Source organism: Sturnira hondurensis, unplaced genomic scaffold (genome assembly GCF_014824575.4).
Source record: "Sturnira hondurensis isolate 20B ecotype Veracruz unplaced genomic scaffold, ASM1482457v3 Scaffold0003801, whole genome shotgun sequence".
In the NCBI taxonomy this organism is placed as follows: Eukaryota; Metazoa; Chordata; class Mammalia; order Chiroptera; family Phyllostomidae; genus Sturnira; species Sturnira hondurensis.
This window is the reverse complement of record NW_028076432.1, coordinates 4,347,392-4,368,903: the sequence shown is the minus strand read 5'-3', so window position 1 is coordinate 4,368,903 and position 21,512 is coordinate 4,347,392. Positions and strand designations below refer to the sequence as shown.

The following is a 21,512-nucleotide window of genomic DNA, read 5'->3' as shown; positions in this document are numbered from 1 at the left end:
AGTTCCCTTTTCTCTACAACCTCCTCAGAACTTATTGTTTGTTGATTTGTTCATGATGGCTATTCCAACCTGTATAAAGTGGCATCTCATTGTGGCTTTAATTTGCATCTCTTTGATGGTTAGTGATGCTGAACATCCTTTCATATGTCTCTGGGCCCTCTGTATGTACTCCTTGGAGATATGTCTGTTCAGATCCTTTGCCCATTTTTTAATGCATTGTTTGTCTATCTGCAGTGGAGTCATGTGAGTTCTTTGTATTTTGGTGATCAAAAGGTTGTCTGAGGTGTTACTGGCAAATATATTTTCTCATATGGTTGGTTTCCTTTTCATTTTCCTGATGTTTTCTTTAGTGGTGCAGAAACTTTTTATTTTGATGAAGTCCCATTTGTTTATTATTTCCTTTATGTCCCTATGGCTCTAGGGGACATATCAGTGAAAATATTGCTGCATGGAATATCCGAGATTTTCTTGCCTATGTTCTCTAGGACTTTTATGGTATTGCGATTTATGTATAAGTCTATTGTCCATCTTAAATTTATTTTTGTGTGTGGTGTAAATTAATGGTTGAGTATGGTGTAAATTAATGGTTGAGTTTCATTTTTTTGCATGTAGCTGTCCAGATCTTCCAACACCATTTGTTGAAGAGGCTATTTTTACTCTATTTTATGCTTCTGTCCCCCTTATTGAATATTAATTGACCACAGAGACATGGGTTTGTTTCTGGGCTCTATATTCTGTTCCATTAATCTATATCTTTGTTCTTATGTCAGTGACAGACTGTTTTGATTATGATGGCCTTGTAATATAGTTTGATGGCAGGCATTGTAATCCCTCCTACTTTGCTCTTCTTTCTAAATATTGCGGCAGCTATTCAGGGTCATTTATGGTTCCATATAAAATTTTGAAATGAGTGTTCTATATCTGTGAAATATGTCATTGGTATTTTAATAGAGATTGCATTGAATCTATAAATTGCTTTGGGTAGTATGGACATTTTAATGATGTTACTTCTTCTAATCCATGAACATGGTATATGCTTCCATTTATTTATGTCTTCCTTAATTTCTTTCTTCGGTGTTATGTAGTTTTCTGAGTACAGCTTTTTTACCTCCTTGGATAGGTTTATTTCTACATACTTTATTTTTCTTGTTGCTACAGCAAATGGAATTTTTTCCCCTGATTTCTGTTTCTGATATTTTGTTGGTGATGTACAAAAATGCCTTTGATTTCCAAATATTGACTTTGTAGCTTGCTGTTTTTGCCAAATTCACTTATTAGTTTGAGTAGTTTTTTGGTGGAGTCAATAGGGGTTTTTGTGTACACTATTACGTCCGTCATATGCAATGACAGTTTTACTTCCTCCTTTCCAGTTTGGATGACTTTTATTTCTTTTTCTTGTCTGATTGCTGTGTCTAGGACTTCCAATACTATGTTGGATAGAGGTGAAAGTGGACATCCTTGTCTTGTTCCTGATCTTAGTGGGAAAGATTTTAGTTTTTGCCCTTTGTATATGATGTTGGCTGTAGGTTTTTCATATATTGCTTTTATTATGTTGAGGTATGCTCCCTGTATTCCCACTTTCCTGAGTTTTTTTAATCATAAATGGGTGCTGTACCTTATCAAATGTTTTTTCCACATCTATTGATATGGTTGTGTGATTTTTATCTTTCCTTTTGTTTATGTGATTTATTGATTTGCAAATATTGTACCATCATTGCATTCCTGTGATGAATCCCACTTGATCATGGTGTATGATCTTTTTCATGTACTGCTTGCTAAATGTGGTTGGCCAATATTTTGTTGAGGATTTTAGCACTTATGTTCCTCAGCAACATTGGCCTCTAGTGTTCTTTGTTTGTTGTGTCTTTATCTGGTTTGAGGATTAGGATGATGCTGGCCTCATAAAAAGTGTTTGTGCATCTTCTGTCTTCTTGTACTTTTTGGAATAGTCTGAGAAGGATAGAGGTTAGCTCTTCCTTAAGTGTTTTGTAAAATTCTTCTGTGAAACCATCCTGTCCAGGGCTTTTGTGTGTTAGGAGTTTTTTGATTACTGCTTCAATTTCTCCAGCTGTTATCTGTCTGTTCAGTCTTTCTGCTTCTTCTTCCTTCAGTTTTAGAAGATTATATTTTTCTAGAAATATGTCCATTTCACCCAGGTTTTCAAATTTCTTGACATACAGTTCTTCATAGTAATTTCTTACAATCCTTTGTCTTTCTGTGGTGTCAGTTATAATTTCTCCCTTTAATTTCTCATTTTATTTATTTGGATCCTCTCTCTTTTCTTCTTGATGAGTCTGCTTGAAGGCTTATTAACTTTGTTTATCTTTTTAAAGAACCAGCTCCTGGATTTATTGATCTTTGAGTTGTTCTTTTAGTTTCTATGTCATTTAATTCTTCTCTGCTCTTATTTCCTCCTTCTACCCACTCTGGGCTTTGTTGCTGTTCTTTCCATTCTTGAAGGGTAGGGGTAGGCTGTTATTTGAAATGTTGCTATTTTTTTAAGTTGCCTTGTATTGCTATGAACTTCCCTTTCTGAACTGCCTTCTCTGTGTTCCATAGGCTTTAAACAATTGTGTGTTCATTTTCATTTGTTTCCAGAAAATTTTTTAATTTCTTCCTTGATCTTATTATTAACTCATTCATTGCTTAATAGCATGCTATTCAGTTTCCATGAGTTTGAATGCTTTTGAATGTTTTCCTTTCTAGTTTCAAGCCCTTGTGTTCCAAGAAAGTACTTGACCTGATTTCAGTTTTCTTGAATTTGTTGAGGCTTCTTTTGTGTCCTGTCATGTGGTCTGTCTTTGAAAATGTTTCATGTACATTTGAAAAAAATGTATATTTTGCTCTTTGGGATGAATGGTTCTAGATATATCAGTTAAGTTCATTTGAGGTAATGCATCATTCAGTTCCACAATATCCTTGTTGATATTTTGTTTGGAAGATTATCCATTGTTGACAGTGAGATGTTAAAATTCCCTACTATAATTGTGTTGCTGTCTCTATCTTTCTTGAAGTCCTGAAAGATTTTTCTTTTATATTGAGTGCTCCTATGTCGGGTGCATATATGTTTACAATATTTGTATCTTCTTGATGGATTCTTCCCTTAAGTATTATGAAGGTCCCTTCTGTGTCTCTTTTTATGGCCTTTGTTTTGAAGTCTATTTTGTCTGGTATAAGTATGGCTCCTGCCTTTCTTCCTGTCCATTTGCTTGGAATATTTTTGCCAACCCTTTACCTTTAGTTTGTGTAGGTCTTTTGTTCTGATGCGGGTCTCTAATAGGCAGCATATGTATGTGTCATGTTTCCTTATCCATTCAGCTACTCTAGGTCTTTTGGTTGGAGCATCTAATTCATTTACATTTAAGGTTAATATTGGTAGGTACATATTCATTGCCATTTTATCTCTTTGTACTTGTGTTTGTCTCTCTCTCTCACTCTTTTTCTTCCTCTTCTTAAAGCAGTTTCTTTAGCATATCTTGCAATGTGGAGGTATATTCTTTTAGCCTTCTCTTGTCTTGGAAACTCCTTATTTCACCTTCCATTTTCATTGAGAGCCTTGGTGGGTAGAGTAGTCTTGGTTGCAGGTCTTTGCTTTTTTAAAAAATATTTTATTTATTTATCTTTAGAGGGGAAGGGAAAGAGAGAGGAAGAGAAACATCAATGTATGGTTGCTTCTTGTGCATCCCCTGCTGGGAACTAGCCCCTGCTGGGAACTGGCCCCTGCCAGGAACTGGCCTGCAACTCAGGCATGTGCCCTGACTGGGAATCGAACCGCAATCATCTGGTTCACAGGCCCGTGCTCAATCCACTGAGCTACACCAACCAGGGCCAGGTCTTTGCTTTTTATTATTTGGAATATTTCTTGCTATTTCCTTCTGGCTTGCAGTGTTTCTATTGAGAAGTCAGCTGCTAGCCTTTTGGGGGCTCCCTTGTATGTTATTTCCTGTTTCTCCCTTGCTGCCTTTAAGATTCTCTCTTTGTCCTGAATTTGCTATTTTAATCATGATGTGTCTTAAAGTGAGCCTCTTTGGGTTCCTCTTGATTTGGACCCTCCCTGCTTCCTGGACTTCTGTGACTTTTTCTCTCATCAAATTAGGGAAGTTTCCATCATTACTTTTTCAAACAGGTTTTTCTATCCCTTGCTCCTTTTCTTCTCCTTCTGGTATCCCTATTATGTAGATATTACTACATTTCGTGTTGTTCTGTCATTCCCTTAACCCCTCTTCTTTCTTTTTTAGTCTATTTTTTTCTTGCTCTTTCTGTGAGTTTTTGTCTACCTTGTAATCCAGCTCACTGATTTGATCCTCTGCTTCATCTAGCCTGCTTTTGATTCCTTCTACTGTGTTCTTTAATTCAAAAATTATATTCTTCATTTCCTCTTGTCTCTTGCTGGTAGTTTCTATGTCCTTTTTCATGCTATTATGGTTTGCAGTAAATTCCTTGTAGTTTCTGTGTAGTTTTTGGTAATTCTCAGTTAGTTCATTGTACATCCTTATAACCATTGTTTTGAACTCAATAACTGGCAGTTGACTTGCCTCTATTTCATTTAGCATTCTTTCTCCGGATTTTTCTTTTCATTTGGTTGGGGGTTGTTTCTTTGTCTTCCCATTATTTATGAGTGTCTTCTCGTTTGCTTCTGCCTCTTACATTGATCTGTTTTGACTCCCTGACTCTGTGCTGTAAACTTCTGTAGTAGGAGACCTGTGAGGTCCAGTGGTACAGTTTCCTTGATCTGAACTTGATGCTCTTGGGATGCCCTTTGTGCCATTTATGTTGGCTCTCTGGATGTAACTGGGTTTTGATTGCTGCTGGGTTGTTCTTTGCTGGGTTCTTCCCTCCAGTTGATTGACTGAGGGTCACTCCACCCACCATGTCTTGTGTGCTGTTGTGCAGGTGCTGCCAGAACAAAACCACAAAGCCCAGGGAACAAATACACACCCAGAAAAATAACCCCCCCACCCCACAATTCCACTATCAACAGCGATTGAAGCAGTATTAATAAGGGTGTAAATAGGTTAAGACTATTATAACAAAAAAGAGCTTATGACCTCCTGAAAGAAAAATGATTTTGAGAGCATAGAGGGAGGAGCGCTATTAAGAGGTAGGAGTTGCAGCAATGTGAAGAAAGTCAAATTTACATTATGAATAAAAAAGGGAGTGAATAAGGTAGAATGGAGTGTGAGAAGGGAAGCATATAGTATTAGGTTTAAACAGAAATTATAATTTTGGGAACTTCAGGCAAAGATGGAGGCATAGGTAGAACATTGTGCCTCCTTGCACAACCAGAAAAAGGACAACAACAAATTTAAAAACAAAAAACAACCAGAACTGCCAGAAAAATCAAACTTTATGGAAGTCCGATAACCAAGGAGTTCAAGAAGAAACATTCACTCAGACTGGTAGGAGGCACAGAGAGAGGACTTGCAGCAAGGCAGCTGATGGAGAACCAGGTTGGACAAGAGGGCGACTGGCAGACAGGGCCAGGTGGTGGCTTGCAATCTGGGTGGGTCCACATTTGCATGCAGATAAGCCGGGAGGAACAACTGGCCAGCGAGACAGACCTTGCAACCCAGAGCTCCAGTGTGGGAAAATAAAGCCTCAAAACCTCTGACTGAAAACACCTGTGGAGATTGAGGCAGCAGCAAGAGAAACTCCTAGCTTCACAGGAGAGGTCATTGGAGAGACCCACAGGATTCCAGAACATACACAAACCCACTCACTCAGGAATCAGCACCAGAAGGACCCAATTTGATTGTGGGTGGTGGGGGAAATGACTAAAGACTGGCAGAGAGTGGAGCAAGTGCAACTGTTCCCTCTCTGACCCTTCCCCCACATACAGCATCATAAAGCAGCAATGTGCATTGCCAAACCCTAGTGAACACCTAAGGCTCTGCCCCTTACTACATAACAGGCATGCCAAGACAAAAAAAATGTCCCAAATGAAAGAACAGATCAAAGCTCCAGGAAAAATACAACTAAGCGACGAGAAGATAGCCAAACTATCAGATGCACAGTTCAAAACAATGGTTATCAGGATGTTCCAGGAACTCACTGCATACTTCAACAGCATAAAAAAACCCCAGGCTGCAATGAAGGCTGCATTATGTGAAATAAAGAAAAATCTACAGGGAACCAACAGTGATGGGAAGAAAACCAGGACTCATATCAATGATTTGGAGCAGAAGGAAGGAAGAAACATTCTGTTCTGGAAGAACAGAATGAAGAAACAAAAATTTAAAAAAAAATGAAAAGAGGCTTAGGAACCTCCAGGACACCTTTAAACATTCCAACATCTAAATCATAGGGATTCCAGAAAAAAAATAGGAAGACCAAGAAATTGTAAACTTATTTGAAAAAGTAATGAAGGACAACTTCCCCAATCTGGCAAAGGAAATAGACTTCCGGAAGTCTAGGAAGCCCAGAGAGTTCCAGAGAAGTTGGGCACAAGGAAGCACACACCAGGGCACATCATAATTATGTTACCCAAGATTAAAGATAAGAAGAGAATCTTAAAAGCAGCAAGAGAAAAGGAGATAGTTACCTACAAAGGAGTTCCCATTAGACTATCAGCTGATTTCTCAAAAGAAACTTTGCAAGCAAGAAGGGGTTGGAAAGAAGTATTCAAACTCATGAAAGGTAGGAACCTACATCTAAGATTGCTCTACCCAGCAAAGCCATTATTTATAATAGAAGGGCAGATAGAGTGCTTCTCAGATAATGTCAAGTTAAAGGACTTCATCATCACCAAGCTTTTATCATATGAAATGTTAATGGAACTTATCTAAGAAAAAGAAGATAAAAGATATGAAAGTAAAATGACAACAAACTCACAGCTATTACAACTGAACTTAAAAAAACAACTGAAAAGAAACTAAGCAAACAACTAGAACAGGAACAGAATCACAGGAATGGAGATCACATAGAGGGTTATCAGTGGGGGAGTTGAAGGGGAAGAGAGGAGGAAAAGGTACAGAGAATAATTAGCAGAAATGGTAGGTAGAAAATAGGGGGAGGTTAAGAATGGCATAGGAAATGTAGAAGCCAAAAAACTTATATGTATGACCCATGGACATGAACTAAAGGGGGGGGGATGTGGGTGGGAGGGTTGTGCAGGGCAGAGGGGAATAAAGGGGGGAGGGGATGTGACAACTGTGATAGCATAATGAATAAAATATATTTAAAAAACAAATTATAAAAAATAAAATAAAATACAGTGACAGAGAGAAAGAAAAAGGAAGGGAAAAAAGTAAGTAAATAATAAAAATATAGAAGCCAAATTGGAGAGAAAGATTCACCACAGCACCATCAACAGAGAATGAGCTAAAATTAATGTAGGTGGCATGGGAATAAGAGGGGAAGAAGAAAGAAAGAAAAGCTTAAGAGATGTCTAGAAGAATGGCAAGTAATTTTGAAATGATAGAGAGAGAGGGAATACTCAGAATGAAGAATGAAAACCAGGCTGAGAAAGGGAAAAATTATAATTTGAGAAAAGAAAAGAAAAAGGAAAATGAAGAAAACAAAAGGGCAACATGAAAGAGAAGAAAAAGAGGGAAGGCTTTTCAAGAACATCTGTAAAGGACACATGGACAAAACTAAAGAGGGGTAGGATAGAGGGTTGGATGTGGGGATGGCTGGTGGGGGGAGTGGTGGGAAGAAAATGGAGACAACCACTTAAAAAAAATAAAATGAAGAAAGAAAAAAGACAATAAACAGGCTAAGACAGGGCAAAGTTAAAAATTTGAGATGAAAGAGTAGAAGAGGGGACCAGTAAAATATGAGATATGAAATACAAAATTAGTGAAGATCTATAGATAAAACTGAAAAAACACAACAACAACTGCCCTATCCACTACCAAATAGCAAACTTTGCTAAAGGTAGAGAGAGAACACGGGTATTTTAAAAGCAGGGGGGAAAGGTGCGAGATGACCATTGACAAGAAAATTGGTTTTCTGAGGCTGGGCAGAGAAGAAACAGTAAAAGTGCAAAGTGGAAAACCTGAAATGAAAATAATGATAGGAGAGAAGTAGGTAAAGTGGGGCAAGTGACTGGAGAGGCAAAGTAAGTGAACTGAAATAAACTATAGTTTAAAATCTAGTGACTTAATATGTAAACTTGATGGACAAGAAATAAATGTTAAAAAGCTGTGGGGGAAGAAAATTTTTCAAATCATGGAGAAGACCACAGTGGATTTCATCTCGGTAACCTCTAGTATTTAATCACCATTTTTTCTTTCTGGATCTGCCTCTCAGTGATGTCACATGGTCACCCCATCTGACCTTAGGCAGCCTGTTGGGTAATTCCAGTGACCTGCTGTCCCTGGTTGTCTCCTTCATTTGTTAAACTAGTCACTCTGCACTCAGCAGTCAGGCCTGATTCTGTCACCACAGGGTGCGGCAGAATCCCTCCTGGGGTCAGGACTATTGTTTCCCTTAAGGCTGCTGCTGTTTGGAGCAGAGTGGTCTCCCTGAGCAGGATGTCTGCTGCAGTATGGGTAACAGCTCAGTACTGGGATCCTAGTAGCACCTCTCTCAGTTCTCTACCCAGAGGCTCCATACCCAATCTTTCCTCAGGCATCTCTAGTGAACTCTGCCCCCTGCTTTTGCTGGAGCCCAGGGTAAGTGGCTGCATATGAAAATTTGGCCCTTTAAGTGGCTCTTTGCATTTCCAGCCATCTATCTCTGGCAGAGAGCAACCCTGACGCCTTTCAGCAGTGGTTGTTATCTGTGTATTCTGGGGCTCTGGTGCTCTAGGCTGGGGATCCCAGCTTAGGGTTTAGACCCCACACTTCTCAGGGGGATCCAACTGGTTGCTTAATTATCCCTCATGCACTGTCACCTGTGGGCACCCAGCCAGCATTCTTGAGTCTCCACCGCACTCCTTAGGGTCAGGTTGTGCTGAAGCTGGTTCTTCTGTCTGTTGAAGATTATAAGACTTCTCTCTCACTACTGTACCATTGTTGGTTCTGGGTGATTTCTCCACAATTTAGTTGTAATTCCAGATTGGTCCTAGGAGGAGGTTAGTGTGACTTCCATTCACTTCTCCACCATCTTGCATTCTCCCCCACATTTTTTTATTTTGCATGAATAATGCTAGAATTGGAAACACTTTTAAATAGAAGAATAAGCTTGGAGCTTTGGAAAAGCCACAAAGAAATCATGGAAGCTTCTGGGGAGGAAGAGGCAGCCAGCAGAGGAGCAAATGACAATTAGTATTCCAGGCCTTCCAGATGTCAATGTCATTCACAGTGCAAAGACAGCCTGCTGTATTAGTTCCTCTGAATGGCCCTATAAACTTCACCCCTGCACATCACATTAGCCCTGGGTGATGAGCACTGAAAGGTGGGGAGGAGTCAGCTGGTAATGGCTATGAATGGTGATTATAGTGGCCTCTACTTAGGACAGACCCTTGTTCCCTCAAATCTGTTCAGAGGGTCCTGTGACGCTTACTAATCAGTGTTATATTCAAAATCTGTCCCCAGGAAATCTGAATCACAGGTAAAGATTTGCTAGTCTACTGATTTTGGGGGTGAGATTATCTGTGCACAAGCTATGAAAATTAGCCTGTTCAATTTAAAGTGGAATCTCACCCTCAGTGAATAGAGGAAATGATGAGTTTTGGTACCAGCAAATCATCGTTTCTTCATTACATATAGTAGGGAGAGTCATTCTGCAATCATCCTCTGTCCATATTGGTGATTGGGAAGAGGCAAACTACCTGTCTCAAATAAGATAGGCATTTACGGGCAGGAAGGGAGTTTTCATCTGTGGGTGTTACTACTGTCTGTTTCTCAGAGCCAAAAGGGACAATGGTTTTAGGACACTGGGAGAGAGAGGGGGAGAAAAAAAGAGAGAGCATTCTTGTTGAGAACTCAATGCACTGTTTTCCTTTAAGGCATATGTGATGTCTACAATAACAGACTTGTCCTAGTGATCCACTCTCACTTGTGGCTGATTGACTTGGAAATGGTAGTCAAATAATTGTACTTAATAGAGGACACAATCTGTAATTCTACAGCCCTCATTCTTCTAGGGGTTTCATTGATTATCTGTCTCTCTGCCTGGACTCCAAGATCCTGCCTCAGGAACTCATCTGATTCCAGTGTGCTTCCTTGTCATCTACAGTCAGCAGATTCAATAACTAATTGTGAAATAAATTACTGAAGTATAGCTTTTAAAGAAAGTTCTTCCCCCCCCCCAGTGTTTTTGTGTGGGGTGGGAGAGAAATCCATACCAAAAAATGCACTCCCACACCCATAGGTGTGGTTTAAACAGATGTTTAGTTTATGAGCCAGCTTAAAACCTGTGAAACTCCCACAGCTTTCAAGCCCATCAAGGCAGCCAGTCTGTCAAGACCTGAAGTGCTAGTGATAATCCCATTTTATCCCTGAAAACCACTTGGAACATTTTTTAAATCTCCAAGCAGATTCAAATCCCTTAGCTCTGTTTTTCTAGTTGTAATTTGTTTCTGATAGATGCATTTGCAACTTATATTTTATTTTATTTTATTTTATTTTAATATAATTTTTATTTGATTCTTGTTCACGTACAGGTTTCTGTCTTATATTCCCAACCCTGCCCGCCCCCCACCCCATGCTCCCCGCCTCCCTCTCCTTTCCACCCCCCACCCCTAGTTATTGTCCATGTGTCCTTTATACTTGTTCATGTGAGTCCATTCCCTTTTCTCCTATGATTCTCTCCCCTCTCCCCTCTGGACCCTGTCAGCCTGTTCCATATTTGAGTGTCATTGGTCGTATTTTGCTTGCTTGTTTGGTTTGTTTAGAATCCTGTTAACGGTGAGATCATATGATATTTGTCTTTCACCGCCTGGCTTATTTCACTCAGCATAATGCTTTCCAGTTCCATCCATGATGTGCAACTTATATTTTTAATGAAACATTTACACTGAAATGATCCCTCATTTTAGGTGAGCTTGATTGATTCTGAGCTTTAAAAAAATCCTAGGATTTTCTAGGCTGTGCACTTTAAGTTTGACAAACAAAATAATAGGGAGATACAGTAGGTGGCTACCATGGTGACAAAAACATCTACTCTGTGTATCAACATCGCAGGGAGACAGTGCTATATTACATTGAATTGCAATTATGATCAATAGTTGTGAGAGGAAATGTAAATGCCTGGGTTCCACTTAGCAACTGGTTTATCAATCAATACATGAATAGCAATACCTGGACCTTGACTTGACATGCAACTACCATGCAGATCAAAACAAAAAGAAAATTGCAGCATATATATGAAAATGAAGAGTCCTTAGTCATATTTGGCAAACGCCTTTAGGTAAGAATGCAAATTATCCTAACTTCCAAATTTTAGCTCTTCATCCTGAAATATCAAGAAAAGCTTTAGACAAGGTCTTGACCTGGGCATTAGAAAATTTCCTAATTTAAAAGAAATGAGAAAAGGCATTGATTTCCTAGATTGGAGGGACCTAGTTTGTGGCTTGATGTGGCTACACAAGAAGGTGAAGTTAGCTCATTGGCTTCCCTACACCATTTCTTTTTTAAATACTCCTCACCTGAAGGCTGCTATAAACAGGCATTTCCTGGGTGAGGGGAACTGACAAATTCCTGCTGGCCAGCTGAAGAATTCACTCTACAGTGTGAATAACTTTGCTTAGTCTCTTCTACATTTTAAAAGAAGACATTAAACTAACACTTCAGTAATCGAATTTCAAACACCAGTAACTAGCCAAAGGGTTGAATGGGATTTGGGGGTAACGAGTCTCCCAGGCTTCCTTCAGCAGGCTCCCCAGGCTAGGCTTCCACCTCCTCCACCTTTGCAGCGCCAAGGCCTTTTTAGTTGACAAGAGAAAGGAAAAGAGTTGAGTGAAACACCCAACATCTGGAAAGTGGTTTCTGACTGCATTTAAAACAGCAGAACAGAGAAAGTAATCCCATCTCTTAAATTGGCCTTTTGTGTTGCAAAGCTCTCAAACTCGCTCTGCCACTAGCCTGGGAAAGTAGCTCCACCTGCTTTGCTCCTAAGAGGCTTTGGCCACAACTCAGTAGCTTCGGGACTGTGTGTTAGCGGGCGGAGTTTATACACCACACTTCTCAGCCAGGAGGAAGGGAGTGGAGCCGAATTTGGGGAGCAGCTGTCTGCTATGCTGAAAACCTCTGGAAACTGCCTAAGGAGCTGCGGTGAGAATTATGCTACTTTTCTTAGACCCATTTCTCTTGACAGACCAGTGGGCCAGTGAAACGAAAAGAAGACGGCACATGCGCCTACCTTTTCGGTCCTATAACTGCCTGCCGCTTCTTAGCACCTACAATGTTCAGGCATCTTCTTAAGGCTGCTTGCTTCTTTTTATGCCTGTTGCTGTCTGTGTTCTGGGGGAACAACCATCAATGAATTTTCCTCTTCTTCCACCTCAGTCAGCGCAGCCCCCCAAACCATACTCGGTGAGTTTGACTCACCACTGGTCTCTTCATAGTAAGCCTGTCTCTAGTGAGCTGCTAGCCTCTGGTACTGTGTATCACAGAGAGAGATTAAGGAATGCGAAATTCTTGCTGCTAACTTAAATGGGTTCCAGAAATGTCTGGATCCACATTGATTTCACATCAGATATTTGATGTATGCAAGTTTTGTTCAAATAGCCAGAACCTGTTGAGGGAGAATGCAGTTCTATTGCAGGGAGGCAGACTTATGTGTCTGAAGGAACCAATGGGTTCAGACTCAAAACTCGCTTTCACTAATTATGAGCTATGCAGCCGTGGAAAACCACTGAACTTTGTGCCTTCAGTTTTCTCACCTGTAAAATGGGAATTACATTACTTCGTAAATGTGTTTAAGAATTGGTAGCTGTACATGGAAAGCTGAACTCCAATATTCTCTAGGGAACTGGGAATATGGTTACCTAATTTGGGGACATATGGTTAAGTATCTAGAAGAGGTAATTTATTAGCAATTGTACCATAGTTGTTAAAAATGTCAGTTCAGATTCTTCTCCTGACTTCACATCCCAGCTCCCTCGTGGTTAGCTTAGATTACCTGAAGGACATAAGCCTGTTTCCACCATGGTAATAGGAGGGGTAACTATTTCATGGATCTTTGAGAATTTAAAAGATGTCATATGTAAAGCCCTCAGCAAGGTACCTAGCACACAGTAAATACTCAGTAAATGTTGGCTGTTGTTATTATGAGGCTGAAATATGACTGTGGAGCTAGGCAGTTGGCCTCCCTAGACTAACTTCACCTCATTTGGTATTTTTAAATGCAGAGATTGGACAAGATACCTTCTAAGGAGTCTTCCACCTCTTAACAGCTGTGTTTCTGGGTACATTTATATGCATATCACAGAGCTCTACATCCTCCTTGGAAAAGGCCATAAATTAAAATTCCAAACATATATTATGATGGAAAAACTACCCAACATAATATACACTTTGGACTTAACAGTCATAGCCCGTAGTACATAAAGCCAGATGTGTCATTTCATATAGTCTCATGACTTGATTTCCGTAAGACGTATATTTTCACAGCCCCAGATGCTGCTTTGCAAGTCTGTGGCGTCAGGGGCATAGAGATTTGCATCCAAACACTTGGTGCTGGTTTTAAGAAACTTTATTCATACCAGTTGTCTGAGAGTGGCACATGTTAGCATTTTTAATTTCTGGATTATTTTTGAGAAGGAACCTTCACCTGCATCTCTGTCTTGTGAAGGCAATTAATATGCATTTGGCATTACAACGGAGCTGTTGGCAGCCAGTTTAAAAACCAGCCCAGAGTCACTCCTCACTCTGAGGAAGTAGACCTGCTGGGCTGGGGAGATTTGTATTCTCCTCAGACAGGGACGCCTCCCCCCAATCACAGTCTGGACTTCCTTTGCTACTTTATTCTCTTTGTGCCCCCCTACCAAATTTACTTCCCACAGTTTCTTTAAATCTCTGTGGGTTCTCTGAGCTAGGCTAGCGCCCCCATTAATCACAGAACAAATAGTCACAGGTTTTTAGAATTAATTTGTTTGATGTAAGACCACCAAGAGGGCAGGGACTCTTACTGATGCTCTGCACATAATACAGGCAGTCCTTGCTGTTTGCATGGTAGTATGAGACCAAAAAAAGAAGAAAAAACACAAAATAAAACCCTGACATCCTAATAATCAATGGGAAACACTGCTGTTGTCCATACCCTTTCAAAATTTTTGCCAAGATATTAAAAACTCTTTTGGTTGGCTATAAATGTATAGGAAAATGAAAAATAGTAAAATAAATATTTGTTGATTATAGTGCTACTTGAAATGTTAGAGGCATTAAGAATTGAAGTGTTTTATTTCTTTTTTAAAGAAGAGTGGTTTGAATAGTGCTTGCCTTTTTTCTTTTGTCGGTCATACAGCTTACGATGCTGAGCAAGTGTCTTTACTATGCCTTGGTGAGTTGTCCTGCTCCTTCCTAAGTTTGAGTCGGCTTTCTCCCTTTTATTCTTTGCACTTTCAGTATTATGAACTATCTCCAAGAGTTCCTTTAATGTGAAGTTTTTCCCCAGTATCAGTTTTTCTGGAACATTTTCATCTTTTTCATCTCAACCACTTAACTCATTTATATCCACAAATTTCCCCTTTCTGATTTCCCCATGCCACCTACAGGGCACTTCTCAAAGGAAGGCACAGTCATCATGCCCGAGATCAGCTACGTGTTCTTTAATTCCAGTGTTCCATTTGAATTTCATTTTGTCCATTTTCTCTTTTTGTTTCCATGCTGCACTTTCATCTTTGTGGGCAAATTCCCTCTTTGGATTACTCATTTTTGTAAATGTCACAGGGAGGCAAGGAAGCAATGCTTTGCTGTGTGTGTGTGTGTGTGTGTGAACCTTTGAGAAGTGTGCAGTGACCCATTACCAACAGATGTGAGAAGTGCCAAGTCCCTAATCATAATGTGCATCTGTTATTACCCAGTGATTTGTGGACCAAAGAGTTAGTAGCAAGTTTATACTATATTCACTCACTCACAGCTAGTATATTGTTGTAACTTAAATTCAAATCCTGTTATTAGGGAACTTAAGTTAGTTCATTAACCCATAGTAACAAAAATTCATGCATATTGGAGCCAAGCATGAAATAAAAATCTGCCTATAGTTAGTTGCTCAATAATATGTCTGTTGAATGAATGAATGGACACATGCATTCACACGGATCTCAGTTTTGCAGTCTCAGTGTTCTTTCCCACAACTATCCACCTTCCCTTCCTTCCTGTGCATGTCAAAATAGCAGGTAAAGGCATGTCTGCTAAAAACTGGCTTTGAACCAATCATTGAACTCTGAGCCTCATGTTTCATGTGCTGAAGGCCCAGCTACTTCTTTTCTTATCAAAATCCTTCCTGAGTGCCCAGCTTCACTTCTAAAAGGAACTAACTTGACCAACAGATTTATACATTAAATGCTAAAGGAGAGGAATCAGACCCTGTGGACAGAATAGAGAGAGGTCTTATGTTGCCAGAACTTCCCTGGCCCTTTTCTTTCTCTGTCCTAAAATTCATTAAAATAAAAAAAAATGAAGGTGTTCTGGGAGAGGGACTCAAAGATAGTCTGGACCTTCCTTCGCCTTTTGTCTCAAGGAGTTTATAGTCCAAAATGGGCTACAAGTCCTGCTGGCGTGTAAGCAGTAACAGAGCAGTAGCCACCAGCACTGCCTGACGAGGGTTCAGGATTGGCTCTGTCACTTCCTAGCTCGGTGAGCTTTCCCAGGTTACATGGGCTCTCAGACACTCATTTCTGTGGCCTGTAATAATCATCTCCAATGACTACTGAGAGTCTTGAACAAGATGAGGAATACAATGCACTTAGAGTATACCTTTTGTGGAATAAGAGTTTGGGAAACTGAAACAATTTTACCAAGATATAATTTAGATGCATGTCATTATTTTCACTAAGATCATCTTGTCCACCGTGTGCAGAAGTTTGGTTCCAGAGTCAGAGTGTAATATACACATGGAACTTGACAGGAGTTACCCAGCCCATTCACAGGGGTCTGTGTTTTCTCCTGCCTTCTTATTGATTGTCATTTGGGGATTCAGAATCCGCATTATCTTCTGCCTTTATACAGTCAGCCCCCTAAATTCTTTTAAAACACTTCATTTGTGTATGTTCAAAGGCATTTGCAAAGCTTTCAATAACATGACACTCAAGTCACATAATGACAGGGCCCTGCTTGCTCCTCTGCTAACAGTATTGCCTCCTTTGGAATGATCAGCTGGCCCCCAGGGCATCTCCATCTGGTTACCATGTGTCTCCACAACTATATGCACACAGTTGGAGATTTTTGAGACAAGCACTGAGTAATAGTCACTGCTATGCACAACAGCTGACTGGGCCATGGCTCACAGTTCTGCCTGTGGGGGACACTTAAAGAGTATAGATTCTTCCAAGTGTTCTGAATCAGCTGGTCTGGAGTTGAGGGGAGGCACCGGCATTATAAGAAAAATGTTTCCCAGGCAAGGGGCAGGCAGAGCTGAGAACTGCTGCTTTGGTGAGCATGGGTGCCAGAGTCTAAGAACCAAACTAGCCCTGGCTGCAATTGTCCGGACAGGAATGTGACCTTCACTTGCCTGGTGACTGGCCCAGCCTGGAAGGCAGAAGCTGACCTTATAGTGTGTGTTATAACCTTCTTGCTGCTGATTCTTCTTACCTTGGGCAACATCTTCTCCGTATTGTCCCTTCGGAGAATGCCCCACACATCTTAACTGAACTTTTTGTAATAGCTGTGTAATTGGCCTCGATTTCACTTCCCTCTATTAACCTTTCAGTCCACTCCACTCCACCAACAAAGTCATCTTGCTAAAATGAGGATTCCGTTGTTACTCCCTCATTTTCTAGCCACAAAGAACTCTTCCTTGTTTCCAGCATGAGAAATGGTTTCCCTGCTGGAACAGCCCTTCCTCCAATCAATAGCAATACTACTACTTTCATATGTAACAGAATATTTCATGTGTAACAGAATATTTCTTTATTTGAAAATTTAATCTTTGTTAGATCTTCTGCTAAGTGCTTCTCATATGTCTGACAAACTCTCAATGGCCTTCACAACCCCATTCTGAGAACCGCCCTGAGACCTCTCTACCCACAATTGCCCAGCAGCAGAATGAATTGCCCCTTCCTCTGTGCTGGTACAGCCCAATCAAAGAATTCAGTTTATTGCATTGGAATTTGTTGTTTATGACCTATCTGTCCTCCCAAGGGCAAGGGGAAGTGCTGCATTTGTCTTTGTAATCCCTTGAGCAGGATGGGCCACCAGCCTTCGGAAGCCACCAGAGGGACTGGGGGAGTCAGTATGAGGGAAAATCATCTTCAGTCTTAAAGAAACACCGGGGTGCATGTGGTCCCTTTGACAGTGGATCAGCAGCCCTAATAGAGTCATCATTTATAAGTCATCTGGGCACAGAAAAGTGTGTCCCCAAAGTCTTTACTCACAGCAGTGTGACGAAGCACCTGGATCCCTGGGCATTCCGAGTAGGACTGCCTAACTTGTGTGCTCAGCAGACCAGACGTCCCAGCACCGCTGCCACATCACTGGGTTCGATTTGTTGCCAGAGAAGGGCTGAATTGCATGACATCGCCAACCGGGAGGGTATTTCACCAACAAACCAATGAAAGAGCCTCAAATAGGGCTGTGTATTTTTTTGTCTTTTGGGGGGGGGGGGGGGGGGGGGGGNAGAAAGAAGCAGGGAGGGAGGGGGGTGGAGGGGTTTTGTTGTGTGTTTACAGACATTGTAATTAGCTGTTATGATAGCTATAATCAATTAGCTTATGGTATGAGTTCTTCCCTGTGGGCTAATTGAACAGTTACTTTGTTTTTATTTTTGCTTTCCCCTCTTACTCATTCCCGACTAGACCTTGTGACTAAGCTCCTGCAAAACCCTCAGCTACTCCTCCTTTAAGATGGGGCAGTAACCATTCATTTCCAGGGAGGTTTGCATTGGTATTAATATCTAGGAATTATTTGAGAAATATATGTGAGTCCTCTATTGTGAAAAGCAAAAATTTAACTTATCTAGGTTAGATGAGTTAAGATTTAAACTTAAAATCGCAGGGGATTGTTTTTCTTCAAGTTGTACTGGTATTTGATGTTGAGAGCTGGCTCGGCAAATCGTGTCCTCTGTGGTTTCAAAGGGATAAAATATAGGACTGACTTGTTAATATTGAGAGGTACCCTGCACTTTTTTGAAAAGATTGGAACTCCATTTCACTGAAGACATTTAAATGGAGTGTAAAACCTGTAGATTAAGAGGGGAGAGGGGGAAGGTACTAGAAAATAATTGTTTCTTTTGAAGCTGAGATTTCTCTTCAATAAATCACAAGGCAGAGGTGACAGGAAGCCTCAGAACCTGGGTAACAGAACACTTACAAGGGTTGGGCAGACAGGCAGCACACGCTTTTTCATGTGTACACAATTCCAGATCCCAAGTTGAGACAGAAAGTAAGACCTAGTCCTTGTCTGCAAGGAACTTAAAGTCTAGTAGAAAAAGAAAGATTTATTTAAAAACACACACACAATACAGCATGTATGTAAGAGAAATGTGTATAATGGGGCAAAAGGGAAGGAGTGGGGTTAGAAAAAAATTAATCCCTTTTCCAAAACCTTCTTTTATGTGCTCAAGAGGAAATGATTCCTGACTTGTCTTTAGTTTTTATCTAAAAAACGAGTACAATCCCATGTCAGCGATCAGCTTCTTTTTAGAAAGTATTTTGAGGAACAGGGGGAAAGGACTTACAACAGTGCGCTTTCCCAAGAATAGCTATTAAATAAATGTCATGTTAAAAATGTAATATATCTAAAATAATGCCCATTGAACTATTAATTGATTTTATTATTAGCTCCTATAAAAATTATTTCAGGGCCCTTGTAGATGTAAAAACTGAACATTTAAACTGGTATTAATTCTACCAGCTAGGTAGGGAAAGCCAGGATATGAGGGTAAGAGACTGGTCAAGAACACCAGGACTTTCTGCCAAGGCTGTTGGCTCCTTGTAACACATTTTTGGTTTTTTTTTAACCCTCACCCAAGGACATGCTTATTGATTTGAGCAAGAGAGAGAGAGAGATAATCATCTATAGGTTGCCTCCCACATGCCCCTGACGTTTACTCAAACCCGCGATGGGGACCAAACCCACAACCCAGGCCGGGACTGGTAATCAAACCCACAACCTTTCAGTCTATATGATGCTCCAAGCACCTAAGCCACACTGGCCAAAGCCTTATAATCAGTTTTAATGACTCTGTTCTCTTCACTTGCCTGTCTCTGAGCTTGAGGCTCTGACTACAGATTAACTAACGTGTAGTTCTCTCTGGCATGGAATTAAAATAAACCAAAGGCAAAAAAACACTCCCACAACCAAACAAAAAACTCTGTTCCCACCTTTGAAGATAGAACTCTTTTTGTGAGGTTTTAAAATGTATTCAGCATAGCTTTATTGAGCACCTGCTCTGTGAGAGGCGTGGTGCCAGGTGTCGGAAAACACAGCAGTCATGGTCTCCATCCTCGCAGTTAGAAGCCATTGTGATGCAATGGCATCAATGCTATGGGGATCTTTTAGGGTGCTGAGAAAAAAGCCTTTAATTAACCAGCTTGATGATACAATCACAGAAGGCTTCCTGGAGGAAGTATCAAAGCTTGGATGTGAAATTCTAAGAAATGAGTCCAGAAGAGTGGAAAGGAGAACTCTAAGTAGAAGGAGCTCTCAGTCTCTCTGCCCTAGGAAGGAAAGTTGTTCACGAGGCTGGAGCTCACACCAGTATCTGGTGGAGCCTGGATTGCTCAGGACAACCCAGATCCTGGCAGGAGCTTTATGCCTTATGCCCAGCTGGAGTTAGATCTTTAGCTGGAGGAAGTGGGGTCAGTTAGTGGTTTTAAGCACGATAGTCACAGGAACTATTTTGCCATTAGAAAAAAAAATATTTATCTTTGCTGTGAGCAGAATGGATAGGAGGGAGGGCGATCATTAAGAAGACAGAGATGAGGATTGTCAATGTAAGGGGTTGAGATGTCGAACATGGGCCCCACTCCCCTCTTCTATGGGGAATACTGCACGGTTTACATCACCCCCAGGCTTTTTGAATATGAGGGTTCCCTTTATAAGGACCTGAGAGTGATTGCATTTTTAGGTTTTGTTGGTAGTGATAATACTTAGGACACAGTGATACATTGAACTAAACTTAACATATATTTAAATAGAATGCAACCTATGTACATTTAACATTTAATAGTCTCCATATATGTAGAAGACATTGATTTAGTCTATATGCAATGATCGGTTCCTGGCATATTTGAGGATTCTTTGTCAAAACACATGGATTCCAGGTGTTTTGGAGCCTCAGATTTGGAACCAGAGGCAAGGAGGCTTTAGAACTGTGGTTATCAGCAGTTAGTACATCAATTAATTCTTTTCAGTGTGATTTTGGGCAAATTACTTAATCTCTGATAGTATTGCCCTCTTTGTCTGTGAAATGAGTATATCTACCACAGGAGTTAGGTCACTACTAAAGCAGATAATGGATATCAAAAACCTCGATAATTTTCAAGTAATTGTCTTCCCACCATGCCTTCTTTTTCTGTTTCTCCTTTATCTTCTTTTCTCCCTATTTCCTCTGCATCTGCCCACATTTTGGTCCTTCTCAAGTTTGCTTTTCTTTATTGCTCATCTTTTTCCTTAGTCTTCACAGAATATTAAACTGTTTTTTAGGGTTTATGCTGTTACATTTGTGTTTTCTATTCTTAATTTAAACTGCACCATTTATCTTTTGTTAAGTTGCTTAAGAGTCAAGATGCTCTGTATATGTGCCCCTCAGTGGGTATAAACACTTCACACTGGCACATCATTGACCTAACTGTACCTACATTGCAGGTACACTCCAGCAACTGTCCTTACTCCACACTCTTTTGGTACGCTATAGAGATGAATCATCCACCCAATGCCCTACTCAAAAGACATTTGTGTTCCTAGCTAATGCTCTTCATCATTGCACATTCTCAAGTGCTCTGGCAAATACCGTGTGCCCCTGCTGAAAACAGTGATGTCAGGTCCCCTGGGATACAGCCAGCAGTGAGGGAAGCAGGTGCAGAATTACAGAAGGTACAATTGCCACAGTGCAGTTGTGCGGAGAGCTTTCTAAAGTGTTTCTTGGAATTTATCCATCTCTGATTTTTAAAGCATATTTACCATTGCGTATTAAAGTCTACAAGAAAAGGTTAATGAATAAAACTACAATGATTTGTCTTCTGAAAATACATTCCTTATGTTCTGAGAGACCAAGTAACCAAACCATTTGGCTTAGCATTCATGATCTGGTTTCCATCATCATTTCATATTTTCTCCCTGCTGTTCTTTTGGACACACGAACCCTACATTTAAATACTCTCTTTAGCCTTCTCTTGAAAAATGTTTTCACATGCCAGTCTCCAACTGCTTATATGCCTGTTGTTTCTCTGCTTTGGAAATTCGTCTTATGCAAACCTCACCCATCATTCAAGTCTCAGTTCAAGTCCTACTTTTGCTGACCAT

The 21,512-nt window shown here is 40.4% G+C and overlaps 1 protein-coding gene across 15 annotated transcripts in view; it reads left to right on the top strand.

The window, feature by feature from the left end:
* Nucleotides 1–21,512, top strand: part of DLG2 (discs large MAGUK scaffold protein 2) — a 1,965,529-nt gene that overhangs the window by 1,714,706 nt on the left and 229,311 nt on the right. The window contains exon 1 of one of the 15 annotated variants that reach the window (XM_037042854.1): nucleotides 12,026–12,158. The exons of the other annotated variants lie outside the window; for them this stretch is intronic. Coding sequence (XP_036898749.1) covers nucleotides 12,122–12,158 — 37 coding nt within the window. The 5' untranslated portion in view covers nucleotides 12,026–12,121. Of the gene's footprint in view, nucleotides 1–12,025; nucleotides 12,159–21,512 lie in introns of those variants that run through there. 15 annotated transcript variants of the gene reach the window in all.